The sequence below is a fragment of the Danio aesculapii genome, chromosome 20, assembly GCF_903798145.1.
Source record: "Danio aesculapii chromosome 20, fDanAes4.1, whole genome shotgun sequence".
Taxonomy (NCBI): Eukaryota; Metazoa; Chordata; class Actinopteri; order Cypriniformes; family Danionidae; genus Danio; species Danio aesculapii.
In genome coordinates this window covers 49634849-49650750 of record NC_079454.1, presented here as the reverse complement: position 1 = coordinate 49650750, position 15902 = coordinate 49634849, and the positions used below count along the sequence as shown (strand labels likewise).

General features: G+C 37.2%; 1 protein-coding gene across 1 annotated transcript in view; it reads left to right on the top strand.

Moving 5' to 3' along the window:
- cfap61 (cilia and flagella associated protein 61) overlaps nt 1–15902 on the top strand; it is a 99740-nt gene that overhangs the window by 49834 nt on the left and 34004 nt on the right. Inside the window, exons 17-18 of the mRNA XM_056445531.1 lie at nt 8344–8436; nt 12305–12473. Of these exons, the coding sequence (XP_056301506.1) occupies nt 8344–8436; nt 12305–12473 (262 nt within the window). The remainder of the gene's footprint in view (nt 1–8343; nt 8437–12304; nt 12474–15902) is intronic.

The window sequence follows — 15902 nt, the reverse complement described above, 5'->3', positions numbered from 1 at the left end:
GGATCTGAGCCAAACAATGATTGCATGAAATCTGAGCTTACGGCTTTATATAACAACACTCAGCCCAGCATGAGCCAATTAATACCTGTATTCTGGATCCGTCTGCCTCTGGACAGAGATCTCTTTGTGTTTGAAAGCCAGACAATGCAGTGGAAAAAAATCTTCAAATAAAATATTAGATTGTATTTATTAAGCAGTGATTTCTTGCATTGAGTATCTCTAAGATAATTGTGCATCTACATTTTACTGTACACTGTAAATGACCTACATTTTGTTTAACATCAGACTATTCATTTACAAGGAAATGTGCTGGCACTCAATGGATTTTCTTCAGCTCACCCACCATAAAGTTTCTATATATAAGATATATAAGCGATACAATTACTAACAACATAGGCTCATTCTGAAAACGTACCCCTATATACATTTCTGGAGATCGCAAATTATGTAGCTAGAAGTACGTATGACTGCATTTTGTCTTTAAACGAACGGGTGGTATGATGCTGTTCCTTTTTAAACTAGCAGCTGACCGCTTACCTCCGTATGGACGGCTTTCCCGCTGTTACCAGTTTGTCCAGTAGCTCGCCATGTACGTCGTCGGATTTGAGAGGAGTTGACTACGACGACAGGATTTGAGTCCGGTGAAGAACGGTTCCAGAAAGCAGATAAGACAAAAACAGAAGCCAAAAAATGAAATAAACAAGTAAATAACAGGGTGAGAATGTGGTAAAATCTGATAACATGGTAAAAATCAGGCGAGGGCTTTTCTTTTTCAGGATTGCTTTTCAACACTGTCAGATGCGTTTAGGAAAGTGGGTTGGCGGGTCAATTGGTGCTTTTAAAAACATTAGTGGTTGGGTTCAGGGAAGGAGGAGGGTGGGTCAGTCGATCGGTCAGTCAGTCAGTCAGTCAGTTGACAGCAGCCTCTGGTGGATTTACATAAGAAGAGCAGCTGCAAATGGAGGTAAAAAATTTGAGACCTCAAAAAACGTACACAGCAGCCTCTGGTGGATTTACACAAGAACAGGTGTAAAAATAAAATTTGAAAATAAAAAAATAAATAAATTTGAGATCTTAAAAAGCGTACACAGCGACCTCTGGTAGATTTGCAAAAACTGCATAAAAAACAACTCCAGGGACATATTTGGCGATCTCCAGAAATGTATATAGGGGTATGATTTCAGAATGAGACTGGGTTGATATTTGACATTTAAAATGTCATTATGCTGTTGAATAATTTTAAACAGCATCAATAATATTTAATGACATTTGAATGACAAATTCAGCTCGTACCACTGTAGTTGAAATCATGACGCTGTTATAAAATTCATGACATATTTCAAATGGCCTCATGACAATCATGTTTATGACAGATTTATGACAAGTTTTGCTGTCTCTGTAATGTCAAGTGTCATAACAGATACAAAGAGGTTGTGATGCATTTGTTTATGTCAAGTTGTCACAACAAACAATGTCATCTTTGCATTTAAAAAGTCAGAACGACAATAAATAGCTGTTTCACATGTTTTTATGCGCATTTTGGATATGCACTTTAAAAAAAAGTTGGATTCGTGAAAACAAAAACTGCAAAAATTGTACCTCCTGGGATGTATTAGGCGCTTTGCAGAAATGTATATTGGGGTACGTTTTCAGAATGAACCTGGGTTGATTAATAACATTATACTCTCCAAAAATGTAAATAAAAACATGAATATTGTGCATTATAATTACAACTTACATGATTGGTTTTCTATTTGAATGGGAAAATGTTATTAATTCCTGAAATTTAAAGCTGAATTTTCACCATCATTACTCCAGTCATCAGTCTCACACGATCCTTCAGAAATCTTTCTAATCTGATACAGTGTATCTGATAATCTGGTATTTTTTATTATAAATGGTAAAAACAACTGTGCTGCTTAATATTTTATATGGAAACGTTAATACATTTCTTTTTTAAGATTGTTTGATTAACAGAAAGTTACTCCATGTTATACTTGGTATATCCTAATTAGACCAGTATACTCGGTATACTAAATATATACTGACTTGTATATAATAATAGAAATGTCTTTACAGCCACCCTTAAAAAATGTCATGCAATTTTGCTGAATAGAATATTTATTTAAAGCCTAAATCAGAAAAAGTTGGGATGCAATTAAAAAGTAGTGATTTCTAAATTTACTTTGACTTGTATTACATTGCAGACAACACAACAAACATTATATTAACATATTCCAATTTTGGATCTAGCAACACATTTAAAAAAAATGTAGGGACAGAAGCAGTTTAGGGCTAGTAATCATGTTAAATAATGATGTGATTTGAAACAGGTGATGTCAACAGGTGATTGTAATTATGATTTGGTACAAAAAAAGCAGCATTCAAGAAAGGTCTAGTCCTTTAGGAGCAAAGATGGGCTGAAGATCGCCAGTTTACCAACAAACATGTGAGAACATTTTTGAATTGTTTAAAAACGATTTTCCTCGAAGAAAGAAAGACATTTGGATATTTCACCTTCAACAGTGCAGAACATCAATAAAATGTTCAAGGAATCTGGAGGAATTTCAGTGCATAAAGCACAAGAGTGCAAGCCAAAGCTGAACAACCGTGATCTCCGATCCGTCAGGCTGGGATCAAGAATCAAGATTCAGACTGCGTCAAGAATCCTCATTCATCTACAAGCGATATCACCACATGGGCTCAGGACTATTTTGGCAAACTTTTGTCAAGTACCACAATACGTAGTTACATTTACAAATGCCAGTTAAAACTACTGTGCCAAAAGGAAACCCTATGTTAACAGTGTCCAGAAGCGCCTCAGAGGCATCTGGGATGGACAGTCAGATGAATCAGTATTTCAGGTATTTTGGGGAGAAATGGACGCTGTGTGTTCCAGACCAAAGAAGAAAAGGATCATGCAGACTGTTTCCAGCAACAAGTCCAAAAGCCAGGGTCTGTCATGGTATTGGGTTGTGTCAGTCCCTTGGCAAAAGTAACTTGCACTGTGATGCACCATTAATGCTGAAAAGTACACAGAGATTTTAGAGCACAATATCCTGCCTTCTAAACAGGGACGCCCATGCATATTTCAACAATGCAAAACCACTTTCTGCACACATTACAAAGTTCTGGCTGAGGAGGAAGAGAGTACAGGTACTTGACTGGCCTGCCTGCAGTCCCGACCTGTCTCCAATGAAGAGTGTGTGGCGACGTGAAGCAATCTGCAGAAACACTTTGATTGACATTCTTCCTTTGTACGTGTCATCAGATGGGGAAAGCCCCGCCCACTAGTGACCATCTCTCGCTCACTAGCATAGGACGTTAGTCTTGTTTTTATATCTGCCACTATGCTGACACACAGATATCTGTAGCTCCACCCTCTTTTGAAAAGAACACAATCTCATTTGAATTTAAAGCGACAGTCACCATTTAGGATCAAAGCCTAAAAAGGGTCCATTTGAAAGAGTTATAAAACATTATTTGAGTGCTATTTTGATCTGAAACTTCACATACACACTCTAGAGGCTTAAGTTAATATACATAATAGGCCATAATAGGTCTCTTTTAATATTTTTCAATCAGTTTGATTGATCTAAGTTCAAGATGACTTTACATTTTTGTAAAAATTCAAGGAAGCAAGATTTTTTTACAGTGCTGACTTAACAGACAACACAAAAAACGTAATCTCTGTCACTTGACTCTAAAGGATTTCACTTTCAGGACATCATTTCTCTAGAGGCTATCAGACGACGCAGCGTTTGACCAAACAAAGCTGCGATTTAAGGCCGTTCTTGTTTCCTGAAAGCTGATAACCGCCTGGCAACCAGGGGTCACTCTCCGCTCATGTGTGTGTGTGTGTGGTTATATGTGTGTGTTTGGCAGGCAGCGCGGGCACGCAGCTGTCTGGAGCTGGCAGTGTGTGGAGGTCACGCTCTGGCCCTTTAATTAGCCCCGTCGCTGTTCTGCAGGCCGCAGTCGCTGTTTGCCGTGGCTAATGACTTGACTAATGAGGCAGTTAGTGTCCACTAAACTTATGGCCGCTCGGCCTCTGACTAATGGAGAAGGTGGAGGCCACGGCCGACAGCGCTTATCTGTCAAACCAAATCCGCACGCTCGCCCTCTCATCCTTTATCACCCCTGAGGACGGGCTGAAGCGTCGGGGCCACAGAGGGCCGATAAAGATGCTCGGCCCCTGCTTGGCCCCTAAACTTAGCAGTCAGACACCGGTCACAATAGAGGCCTGTCAGCTGCTGATAAGAGCAGAGCTGCTGTGAGCTGCTGGTCAAGAACTGACTGACGACACAAAACACACACACACAAGATTAACAAGCCACACACATTCAGGATGGTTTTGTTTCTGTATAAAAGATGGACAATTTATTTTTTCAAATAAAATATTAGACTGAATTTAATTCGATTCATTTCAATAGTGAGTCTGTACCAGACATTGGGTACCTCATAGATAATTTACAAAACACACAAACAAGATAAACTACCCAAACAAATTCAGGATGGTTTTGTTCCTGTATAAAAGATGGACAAACATTTTTTTTTTCAAGATTCTTCAAGTAAAATATTAGATTGTATTTAATTTGATATATTTCAATAGTCAGTCCTTGCCAGATGTTGATACCTCTAGGATATTTTACGAAACACACACAAGATTAACTATCTGCACACATTCAGGACGGTTTTGTTTCTGTATAAAAGACGGATCAGCTATTTATTTTTTCAAGATTCTTGGGATTAGATTGTATTAATTATCTGTGTTTATTTATGTATCTGTATTAGATTGTATTTAATTAGATGTATTTCAGTAGTGGTAACTCTGAGATCACTTACAAAACACACACACACACACACACACACACACACACACAAGATTAACTATCGCCATCCATTCTTAAAGGTTAAATGAACTATTTTTTTTTTCAAGATTCTTCAAATACAATATTATATTGTATTTAATTCGATATATTTCAATAAATATCTGTTAAACATGCAGCGCTGTTATTTTATATGTACATTTTTTCCATATACAGATGCAGACAAAATTGTTGGTACCCTTCCAGGAGACCTGTCCTGGAGAAAGAAAAAACTACAGTGCTCACTGAAATAACTTGAAACTGAAAAAAGAAATGACTAATGAAAAATGACTGGAAATAAACTATTGAAGATCAGCTATTGCACTCAAAATGTGAGGCAATAAAAGAGGCAAACCTATGAAACTGGCCTGGACAGAATTGAAAAGTACCAACAATTTTGTCCATGCCTGTATTTATTTGAGTTCTAAATATTTAATATTCTTTATAATATATCTGCATATTTATTGTAATGAAATACTAGGAATACAAAATTATAATGATAAAAAACGCCATATACTGACTAAATAAAACATTAATTTGAAATGAATTATTATTAATACACATTTTTTGACATTTTACGGTTAAAAGTCTGCAGTGTCATGTTTTACATGTGAACACTTGTCTGAAATCAAGGCAGATATCTGTAGATGACATTAGCTGTGTTTCCACCCAACTATTTCTATGCACATTTGGGAATATTGGATTAAAAATGCTTAATAGAAATGCCAAAATGGCCATACATTTTTTTAAACGCATAAAAAAATCTTTTGTGCACACCTGGGATACACTTTTTATCTGATAAAAAATGCATATAAACAATAATAGAAGGACGTTTACCAAATAAATGCATTTTGTTTTAACAGACCATGTGATGACAAAAACAAGCATTATGGGATGACATTAATGGGCAAACTAGTCAAATGAGCACATTGTAAAACATCGGAAATGTTAAAAATCCCTCAGCCAAAGTCTGTCATCAAAGAAAGTTGACATAAGCATTCATTATCATTATAAATATTTTTGTATTCCTAATATAAAAAATATGCAAAACATTTATAAATTCAAATATTTAAACTCAAATAAAGACAGACGTGGACCAAATTGTTGGAATACACTGCCTGACAAAAGTCTTGTGGTCGATCCCAGTTGTAAGAGCAACAAATAATAACTTGAGTTCTAGTTGATCATTTGGAAAAGCAGATTTTTTGTTGAACTGCATCACAATAATCAATAAATACTGCAGAAGACCTACTGGAACCCACATGGACCTAAGATTCTAACAGAATCAGTCAAGTTTGGTGAAGGAAAAATCATGGTTTGGGGTTACATTCAGTATGGGGGCGTGCGAGTGATCTGCAGAGTGGATGGCAACATCAACAGCCTGAGGTATCAAGACATTTGTGCTGCCCATTACATTACAAACCACAGGAGAGGGCAAATTGTTCAACAGGATAGCACTCCTTCTCATACTTCAGCCTCCACATCAAAGTTCCTGAAAGCAAAGAAGGTCAATGTGCTCCAGGATTGGCCAGCCCAGTCACCAGACATGAACATTATTGAGCATGTCTGGGGTAAGATGAAGGAGGAGGCATTGAAGATGAATCCAAAGAATCTTGATGAACTCTGGGAGTCCTGCAGGAACACTTTCTTTGCCATTCCAGATGACTTGATTAATAAGTGATTTGAGTCATTGCAGAGATGTATGGATGCAGTCCTCCAAGCTCATGATGGAGTCAGACACAATATTCATTCTGTTTCCACTGCAGCATGACTTTATATTCTATATTGGACATTATTTCTGTTCAGTGACAAGACTTTTGTCTGAGCAAAGTCAGATATTACTGTCCTAATAAAATGATTAAAAATCAAGGCATAATCATATTTTATTAGAAGTCAAATAAGTGTAATCTAGATTTTCATATAAGCCACTTCTGATACCAAAGTCAAGTTATTATTTGTCGTTCCTAAAAGTTGGATAGCCAACAAGACTTTTGTCTGGTAGTGTACACTTCAATTTTGTCCAGGCCAGTTTCATTAATTTGTCTTTTTTAATACTTCTTTTGAGCCAAAATTCAAAGCAATATCTGATTTCCATTCATTCAATTTCAGTCATTTTTCATAAATCATTACTTTTTTGAGGTTATTTCAGTGTCCAGTGTAGTTTTACCTTCTTCAATGGAAGGGTACCAATAATTTTGTCTACATATACAGTTGAAGTCAGAATTATTAGCCCCCCTGAATTATTACCACCCCCCCTCCCCTCTGGTTTATTTTGTTCCCCAATTTCTGTTTAACAGAGAGATTTTTGAACACATTTCTAAACAAAATAGTTTTTATAACTCATTTCTAATATTATTTTATCTTTGTCATGATGGCAGTAAATAATATTTGACTAGATATTTTTCAAGACACTTCTATACAGCTTAAAGTGACATTTAGGTTTAATTAGGTTAACTGGGCAGGTTAGGGTAATTAGGCAAGTTATTGTATGACGATGGTTTGTTCTGTAGACTATCGAAAAAAAATAGCTTAAAGGGGCTAATAATATTGACCTTAAAATGACTTTTGAAAAATTAAAATCTGCTTTTATTCTAGCCAAAATAAAACAAATAAGACTTTCTCCAGAAGAAAAAATATTATCAGACATACTGTGAAAATTTCCTTGCTCTGTTAAACATCATTTGGGAAATATTTTAAAAAGAAAAAAAATTAAAAGTGGGGCTAATAATTCTGACTTCAATATATGATAAAACAACCTATAAAATAACAGGGCTGCATATTCAGCCAAAATTAACCAGTCGAAAAAGCAGCGTTTCCATCTAATGTTTTATGCGATAGTCCAGATTTGCGCCTGAATCTAATTCGCATGTCAACTGGTATGATCTAGAGCGCTAGAAGGCAGATCTGCTCAGTCTGATCAATGCTGAGGCCTGATTTCCTCTCCGCTGCAGATACAGATCATGTCTTTCCACACACACAAAACAGGTCATTTACATGACAAGAGACCTTTTTACACTCCTGAGGGGACGAGGGGAGGCAGGGGGGGGGGGGGGGACCACTACACACACCACACAAAACAAGACAAAACAAAAGGAAAGGCTTTTACTGTGATGGCTGGAGAAGAAAGCGCTTTAATGCGGCCCAGAGCTGCGCTGGAAATTAAGGGATTTCAGCATCTGTCCGTCGAGTGTTTGCAGAATAACCTCACACACACCCGCATGCTTTTGTTACTGTCCTCTCCTCATTCAATGGCATTCATTTCTGCACAGAACAAAAAAGAAAAATTGGACTAAAATAGCCTCATTATCCAAAATGGACAAGATCTGTTCTACACACACTCAAATCCTCAGCCAGATGCGTTTTCTATACCTGAAACCAATCGACACCCGAGCATCAGCGATTCCATATAACATCTAGATGCAGAGAGTCGATGAAAAGGGCATTATTTGACTGTCTTGTTTCTCTTTTCTGCCAGTCCTCATCTGAGATTCAACAACCTGAGCCTCATCTCCACTCACGCTCTCCCAGATCACAGCTCTGATGACTGCAGCACATTTCTGGCCACGAGGTGAGAGATGCATTACGAAACCAGATTTACACTCCAGCAAAGAGCGCATTATTTCCATTTTGTCCCTGTCATACAGATGCATTTACACATGGTTTTTAAGGGGTAGTTCACTCAAAAATGAACGTTTACGCACTATTTACTCACCCTCAAGTGGTTCCAGATCTATATGAGTTTCTTACACTAAAGGCTCCCGTATACTTCAAATAAAAGTTCTTTTTCGTTCTTCATTTGTGGGCAAAATAAGTTGGAAAATGCGGTATACTGTTTTAAACCCCCCATCGCACCCGTGCTGCAGTAGTCATGGCTGTAAATGAGCAAAACCAGCGTTATGGATGTGGCATTTGCAGTAAAAACCTAAAACAGAAATACATAGGGAAAGTATGTGTTAACATTATATTGAACATCATTATATACATCTGTTTATATTTTACAAAACTACTAACCACAGGGTTATGGGTAGGCCCACACGGAATCTGCGCGCACAGAATTCCACAGATTTTCCGCATAATTCCACAGATTTTCCACAGAATTCCGCAGATTTTCCGCATAATTCCACAGATTTTCCACAGAATTCTGCAGATTTTCCGCATAATTCCACAGATTTTCCACAGAATTCCGCAGATTTTCCACATAATTCCACAGATTTTCCACAGAATTCCGCAGATTTTCCACATAATTCCACAGATTTTCCACAGAATTCCGCAGATTTTCCGCATAATTCCAGATTTTCCACAGAATTCCGCAGATTTTCCGCATAATTCCAGATTTTCCACAGAATTCCGCAGATTTTCCGCATAATTCCACAGATTTTCCACAGAATTCCGCAGATTTTCCGCATAATTCCACAGATTTTCCACATAATTCCGCAGATTTTCCACAGAATTCCGCAGATTTTCCACAGAATTCCGCAGATTTTCCACAGAATTCTGCAGATTTTCCACATAATTCCACAGATTTTCCACAGAATTCCGCAGATTTTCCGCATAATTCCAGATTTTCCACAGAATTCCGCAGATTTTCCGCATAATTCCAGATTTTCCACAGAATTCCGCAGATTTTCCGCATAATTCCACAGATTTTCCACAGAATTCCACAGATTTTCCACAGAATTCCACAGATTTTCTGCATAATTCCAGATTTTCCACAGAATTCCGCAGATTTTCCGCATAATTCCACAGATTTTCCACAGAATTCCACAGATTTTCCGCATAATTCCACAGATTTTCCACAGAATTCCGCAGATTTTCCGCATAATTCCACAGATTTTCCACAGAATTCCACAGATTTTCCGCAGAATTCCGCAGATTTTTAGCCCTTCATTAATTCTGTATATTTACTTGAGTAAATGTGTGTAAATCTATATTTATTCAGTTTTTTATTAATTACAGTAATATTATTGACTAATGTGAAAATGTTCATCTGATTTATGTACAATGCAGTAATAAAGTAATATTTTCTGTCTTTTAGTAAAGATATTATATATATATTGTATGAGAGACTTGCTTTGTTTACCAAATAAAGTGGATCTAATTGGATTTGCATTGTAAACATTAAATAAAAGTTAAAAAGGTATTATTAACATATCACATATTAAGGTTTTAGTTATGAAACTCCCAAAATAATTCTGCAGAAATAGCAAAAAACATCCGCAGATTCCGTCTGGCCCTAGTTATGGGATCAGAAAAATATGAATCTGTATTAGGGTCGAGCGGAGTCCACCAATGTGGCATCATATGATGTCTAATGTGAAACATTGCGATAGACGATGTCATCGTTATCATGGCTGACAATAATTAATTATTTATAAATAATTAATTTATTCACAATTAATTAATTATTTGCAGCCTACCGTTTCAATTACCTGACCCGCATGGTTTTGTTTAACCAAATCATAAATAAATTCTTGAGTTCACACTCACAGATATTTGACTGAATAGAATAAGGCGTATTTGTCGTGCTGTCCGGGGAGAGAGCTTTGAGCTCGGGAAGACACCCTAACTCGTGTTATTCCCCTTATCAGGATAAAGAGAGATAGGGTCCGAGCGCAGTGTCTAGCCCGGCTCCAGAACATTTTCCCCCTCAGATTTAAATAGGTATCTGGTTTAATAGTGTGGTGTTGGGGTGGTGGAGGGACGCTGAGGTCAAGAGAAAACGGAGGCATGACGTGTTTGACTATTTATAGGGGTTTGCTCTTGAGCTGATTGGATAATAGAATGATTGTGTGTGTGATGAATTAGCCTCGTCAAAGACTGATCATGCTCCTCCCGAAATTTGTTTATAAAACATCACTAAATATAAGTTACACACAAATTACCACCTGTCAATCACTTTTTTCTGGCATGAATAGGCAGAAGGATCTGTGTCGTTATAATGGCTTCGACAAACTTGGTTGGTAAAAAGGTGCTCAACCAACAGCAACCAACAGAATCTGAAATTACTAAGTACAAGTGTGAAAGTGAAAGATTGAAGCAGTGTACTGACGCTGTGACACGTTACCTGATAGATTTATATGACCGAAGAGTCATTAGATTAAGCATGGGCTAGTATGAGATTCTGACAGTATGATAACCTTGAATAAAAATATCACGGTTTCACTGTATTACGGTATTGTGACTACTCTAAAATATATTTTATTTAAATGTCTGGGTAAAAATCAAGAACTTTTTTCCCCTTTGAATACAATATATTTTAATACAGGAAACATTTAAAATAGTTTGGAGCAGTAAACACGTCAGGCTCAATAATTCAAATCAATCATTGACTACTGCTGTCTTCATTAGTTTCAAACACACTGATTTCTTCACAATTTAAAACCATATCTTTGGATATCTTTTCTGCTGGAGATACTGTTGTCCTATAAAACAAAACGAAAAAAAAACGTACATAAACCTTAGGAATGGTATAGCAGAACATTTTGGCGGTTTAAAGCCTTGACTTTTCTAAACTGCGGTATACCTTAATAATAATACCTTAGATAAAGACAAGATTAATTAAATATCATGTTTAACAACTATAGTTAGATGAAATCCAGCGGTACAACAGGGTTTATTAAAGAGGTCAGGTAAGCACTGGCCAACACAGGGGCAAACAGATGTATGTAGGCAATCCAGAGTCGTAGTCAAACACACAGGCAGATGGTCAGAAGGCAGGCGACAGACAGGGATAAACAGATAAACTTGGCAAGGATTAAAACAAGGCAAGGCAAGACAAGGGAAACGCGTTGTAATGTCACTATACAGCTAACAAGACTCAGCAACAGTAGGTCTTTCTGTGCTGTTTAAATAGTCCATGTAATCAGTCCGAGCAGCTTCAGCTGTGTTAGTGTTTGCAAGCACTGGTGACTTGGAGCAGGTGTGTGTGTGTTGCATGACTGAATATGTAGTCCATAACATGGTGTATTTGTATTTCATGTGAATGTGAGTGATTTACCAGCGATCTCCGGTTGTTAGATCGCTGGTGATCGTGACAGCGCCTTAACATGCCTCTTTTCTAGACCAGCACACCCATGAGTCCACAAAGCGGCACAAAGGATTTGCTATTTAAACGTAGCGCAAAACATGAAAATTAAAGTTGCGTTGGTCTGAAAATAGCAACAAATCGCATCAAACACATCTTGCGCCTTGTTATGAAAGTTATTTCAGTTCATTCTTCGATTTCGTTTGAAGCTAAACAGTTGACTTGAACTATTTTTGAAACCATTCAGCTTATTTCTGGTTCTGGCGTAGTGACTATTAGCTTAGCTTAGCATAAAATTAAACTGAAATTTAAAGCAAATTTCAAAAATAGCATCGAAATAAAAACTAATTTAAAAATGCAACAACAATTACTTTGCTTCTTAGACACTGACCCAGGATCTGTTCCTCCACAGTCACTGCTATAGTGATCGGGATCAGTGTCAGATGTCTCTGCGCTCTTGGATCAGCGTTGTGATGGGGAAGATGAAGGCCATCGACCGAGAGGACAAACACGTGAAGCTGATGGACGACAGCAGAGTGAAGTTCGACTATCTGATCCTCTGCACCGGCCTGCAATATCAGGTCACACACACACACAAACACAACACCATTCACAGCAGCAACACCAAACAGTGAAGTCTGTGCCAATGCAGATCACTGCTTATAAATGAATGCAATGCTAATTCATGTTTTCCTGCAGAGTTCAATAATTAGTACATGAGAATTCAGCATGCAGTCTGATGATAATACATTTAAATGGCTGCAGATACTGTTTATGTAGAAACTACCAATAAAATCAATGAATTAAAATGCTAATTTATACAAATTTTTATACAATAAATATGTATATGTCAATGTTTACCTATGTATTATACAGTTTAATAATAACAATACTACATAAATATGCAATACTACAATAACATGCAATAACTGAATGTTAGTAAGATCAGATAATTTAAGTAAATATTTTTTACTTTATTTTAAGATAATATTTGTTCAAAAGTGTTGCTAGAAATAAAGCTCCCCCACCAATCAATCAATCAATCAATCAATCAATCAATCAATCAATCAATCAATCAATCAATCAATCAATCAATCAATCAATCAATATATATATGTAATAAAACAAATTAAATTATATATAATTATAAATAAATAACTGTATTATTGTATTATACAATTATTATTCTAAATAAATAACAGAAACTAATCCTAAATGTAACTGGAAAACAATCTACAGACAGAACTGGAGTGATGCTAAGATAATTTAAAGGGCACCTATGGTGAAAAATCTACTTTTAAAGCTGTTTGGACAGACATGTGTGTAAGTATAGTGTATAAACTGTGAACTTTGTAATGACGTTGTGTGTGACTCGTTGCAAATCCACAAAAAATGCATCAAATACTGATTGTTAAAGTTCTTACTGTGGTATTTCTCACACACTTTACTTAAGATCTGCTTCCTGAGGCAGCCGAGGGCGGCGATTGCTGACAGGCACGTGGGAGTGGTGGGGCGGGGAGGACCAGCCTTAAAGGCCCAGTACAAAAAAACAGCAAAACCTTCTTTCCAGCTATAATATAGACACTTCAAACAGCTATAATAAATAATCTGATGAGTGTTTTGAGCTGAAACTTTACAGACACATTCTGGGGACACAAAAGACTTATATTATATATGAAAAAAGGGGTAACCTATGTGCCCTTTAAGAAATCTTTTGCATGAATAATAATTTCATTAGAATGAAATTGTATAGACAATTCTATCTGCTTGTTAAGTCGTGACGTATCAGTGAGGTGTGGAATACAATTTCTGGGTGTAAGCCGCTACTCATTTGACTTGAGAAAATATTTATTTATGACCACTTTTTAGTCATATCACACATTAAAGCGAGTTTTATATATAAATCAGGTGTACACATCAGTCTCTGGACTCACTGCATCACAAATACCAAAATTTTAACAATTTATAAAAAATGTATCACATATTGTGATCGTGATTTTTGAAAGTATTACATCGCTTTTGTAAACGTTTATTATTACCATTTGTTGAGCCTCCCCATACAGTTTGATATAGCGTTTGTTGCTTCGCGTGACGTGACACTTAACAAGCGGATAGAACACAAAAGATGTTTTATAGAATTATCTGTTGTGTGTTGTCTTAGACCCAACTCATGGCCGAGAATTTGGTTTATTAAGTCTTTCCTCCCTAGCTGACTCATTATCCCTCCTTTTTGCGTCATACAAAAAATGGATCAAGAGGCATGCTCAGTCAAAATAAGTTCATCATCACATTATTTAAACTTTGTTTTGTCGACTTGCAAAACTCACCGCGTGCCGACACCTGCGCATAAAAGACAGTTACGCCGGTTTCACAACACATGAACGGCGCGGCTATTTTTTCGGCATGCAAGTTTAGAACCAGGACTTACATCGGGAGCAGAGCAGCGCGTCAGCATCAAGCAGGAGCGGTGCGTGAGGCGCAAGGGTATGCTTTTTTTTCTGCACACATGCTCAGTTTGCTTTTTGATTAAACTACATTGCTTTCATCAGCGTTGGTTCGGTTGCACATATAGAATAACGTTCTGGGATTATCACTCTTAATAAATACACTTGCCTATAAAGTAAATGGGATCTCAATGCATTTACTGGGGCACTGGCAATTTTTACTGGGGCACGTGCCCCAGTAAATGGGGTCTAGCGACACCCCTGTTTAAGTTGCTTGGTAATCAAAGTGTACACTGTAAAAAAGCAGTTAGTCGCTTTACTTTAAAAATGCAGGTAAATCTGTTGCCTTAAAAGCAACTTTTAAATAGTGAGTAAAACCAAAGACTATAGAATACACAAGACATGTCACTTGTATAGTTTTGAATGGTGTAATGGCTAATATGGCGAATGAAGCCCTGCCTACTAGTGCAGGAGCCAATCATCGATCGCTATAGACTGACGATTCCCTGGGGTAGAAGCTCAGACCAGACGTGTGCTTTTACGATAGTTCGTGGTCAATAAACACACTGGAATCTCAGTGAATACTTGCTTCACAAACATAAGAAATATATCAACATAAAGCTTGAAATCTGTGCTTTTAAATGAACCAAGTGCACTTGAAAACAAAAGTTTGTTGGTTTTGTAATCTGTATGAAATGAATGTGAGGCACAGTCTGTCCTGTCAAACGCACATCACATGACAGCAACTACTCAAACGCCCACAAACTTGTAAACAAAGAGTCACTGTCATTTCTGGAGGAGATTCGCCATCAAGTTATGAGTTACTTCATAAGAGCAGTGTGAACAGACGATCATTAATCAGAGGATTATAATGTGTGACACAGCCATGAATGAGGTTAGTGCCGTGATCTCGTTCCTTTCGAGTGTGCATGCACATTAGCCCGGGCAACCTAAACAAATGCAGATTTTGTTTGATTCAGACGTTTAGAAATGAAACTCAAGAGATGGTTGTTGTTTAATGTTATTAGTGATTCCAAATATGTAATGTAATCGTAAGCTTGGCAAACAGTTTTGGAGAATTTATTGTTTCCCCATTCAGACAGAATGCCCGAGCATACTGCACAAGAAGCATTTTAAAGATGGCCGCTGAGTGAAATGACGTTCCTTAAAGGTTCAAGACACCCTCGAGTACTTTTTTTGAGATCTTAACAGATTTTTGTGTGTTGTGCATCAAGAAAATGTTAGCACCGGTTAGCTTAAATTGTGAGGAAAACTGGATAATTTTGAGCTTTTGTCAGCTAATTTCATCTTCCGGGTTTATAATAATTTTTGGGGCGGGATCAGATCAGTGACGTAGCGCAAATCTGCTAGTGGAGTGATGATGTGTCAGTTTCTCATTATTATTCATAGCGGTTTTCTTATCCTATGAGAAGAGCCTGCTTCTTAATTATTCATGAGAGCACGTGCAAGCACAAAGGCAAGGCAGACCTGCCAAGCTGTGAGACCCAATGACTGTGTGAGCGTACGGCAAGCAGTATTTAGCTGTTCATGAAGGGTCGTAACGTT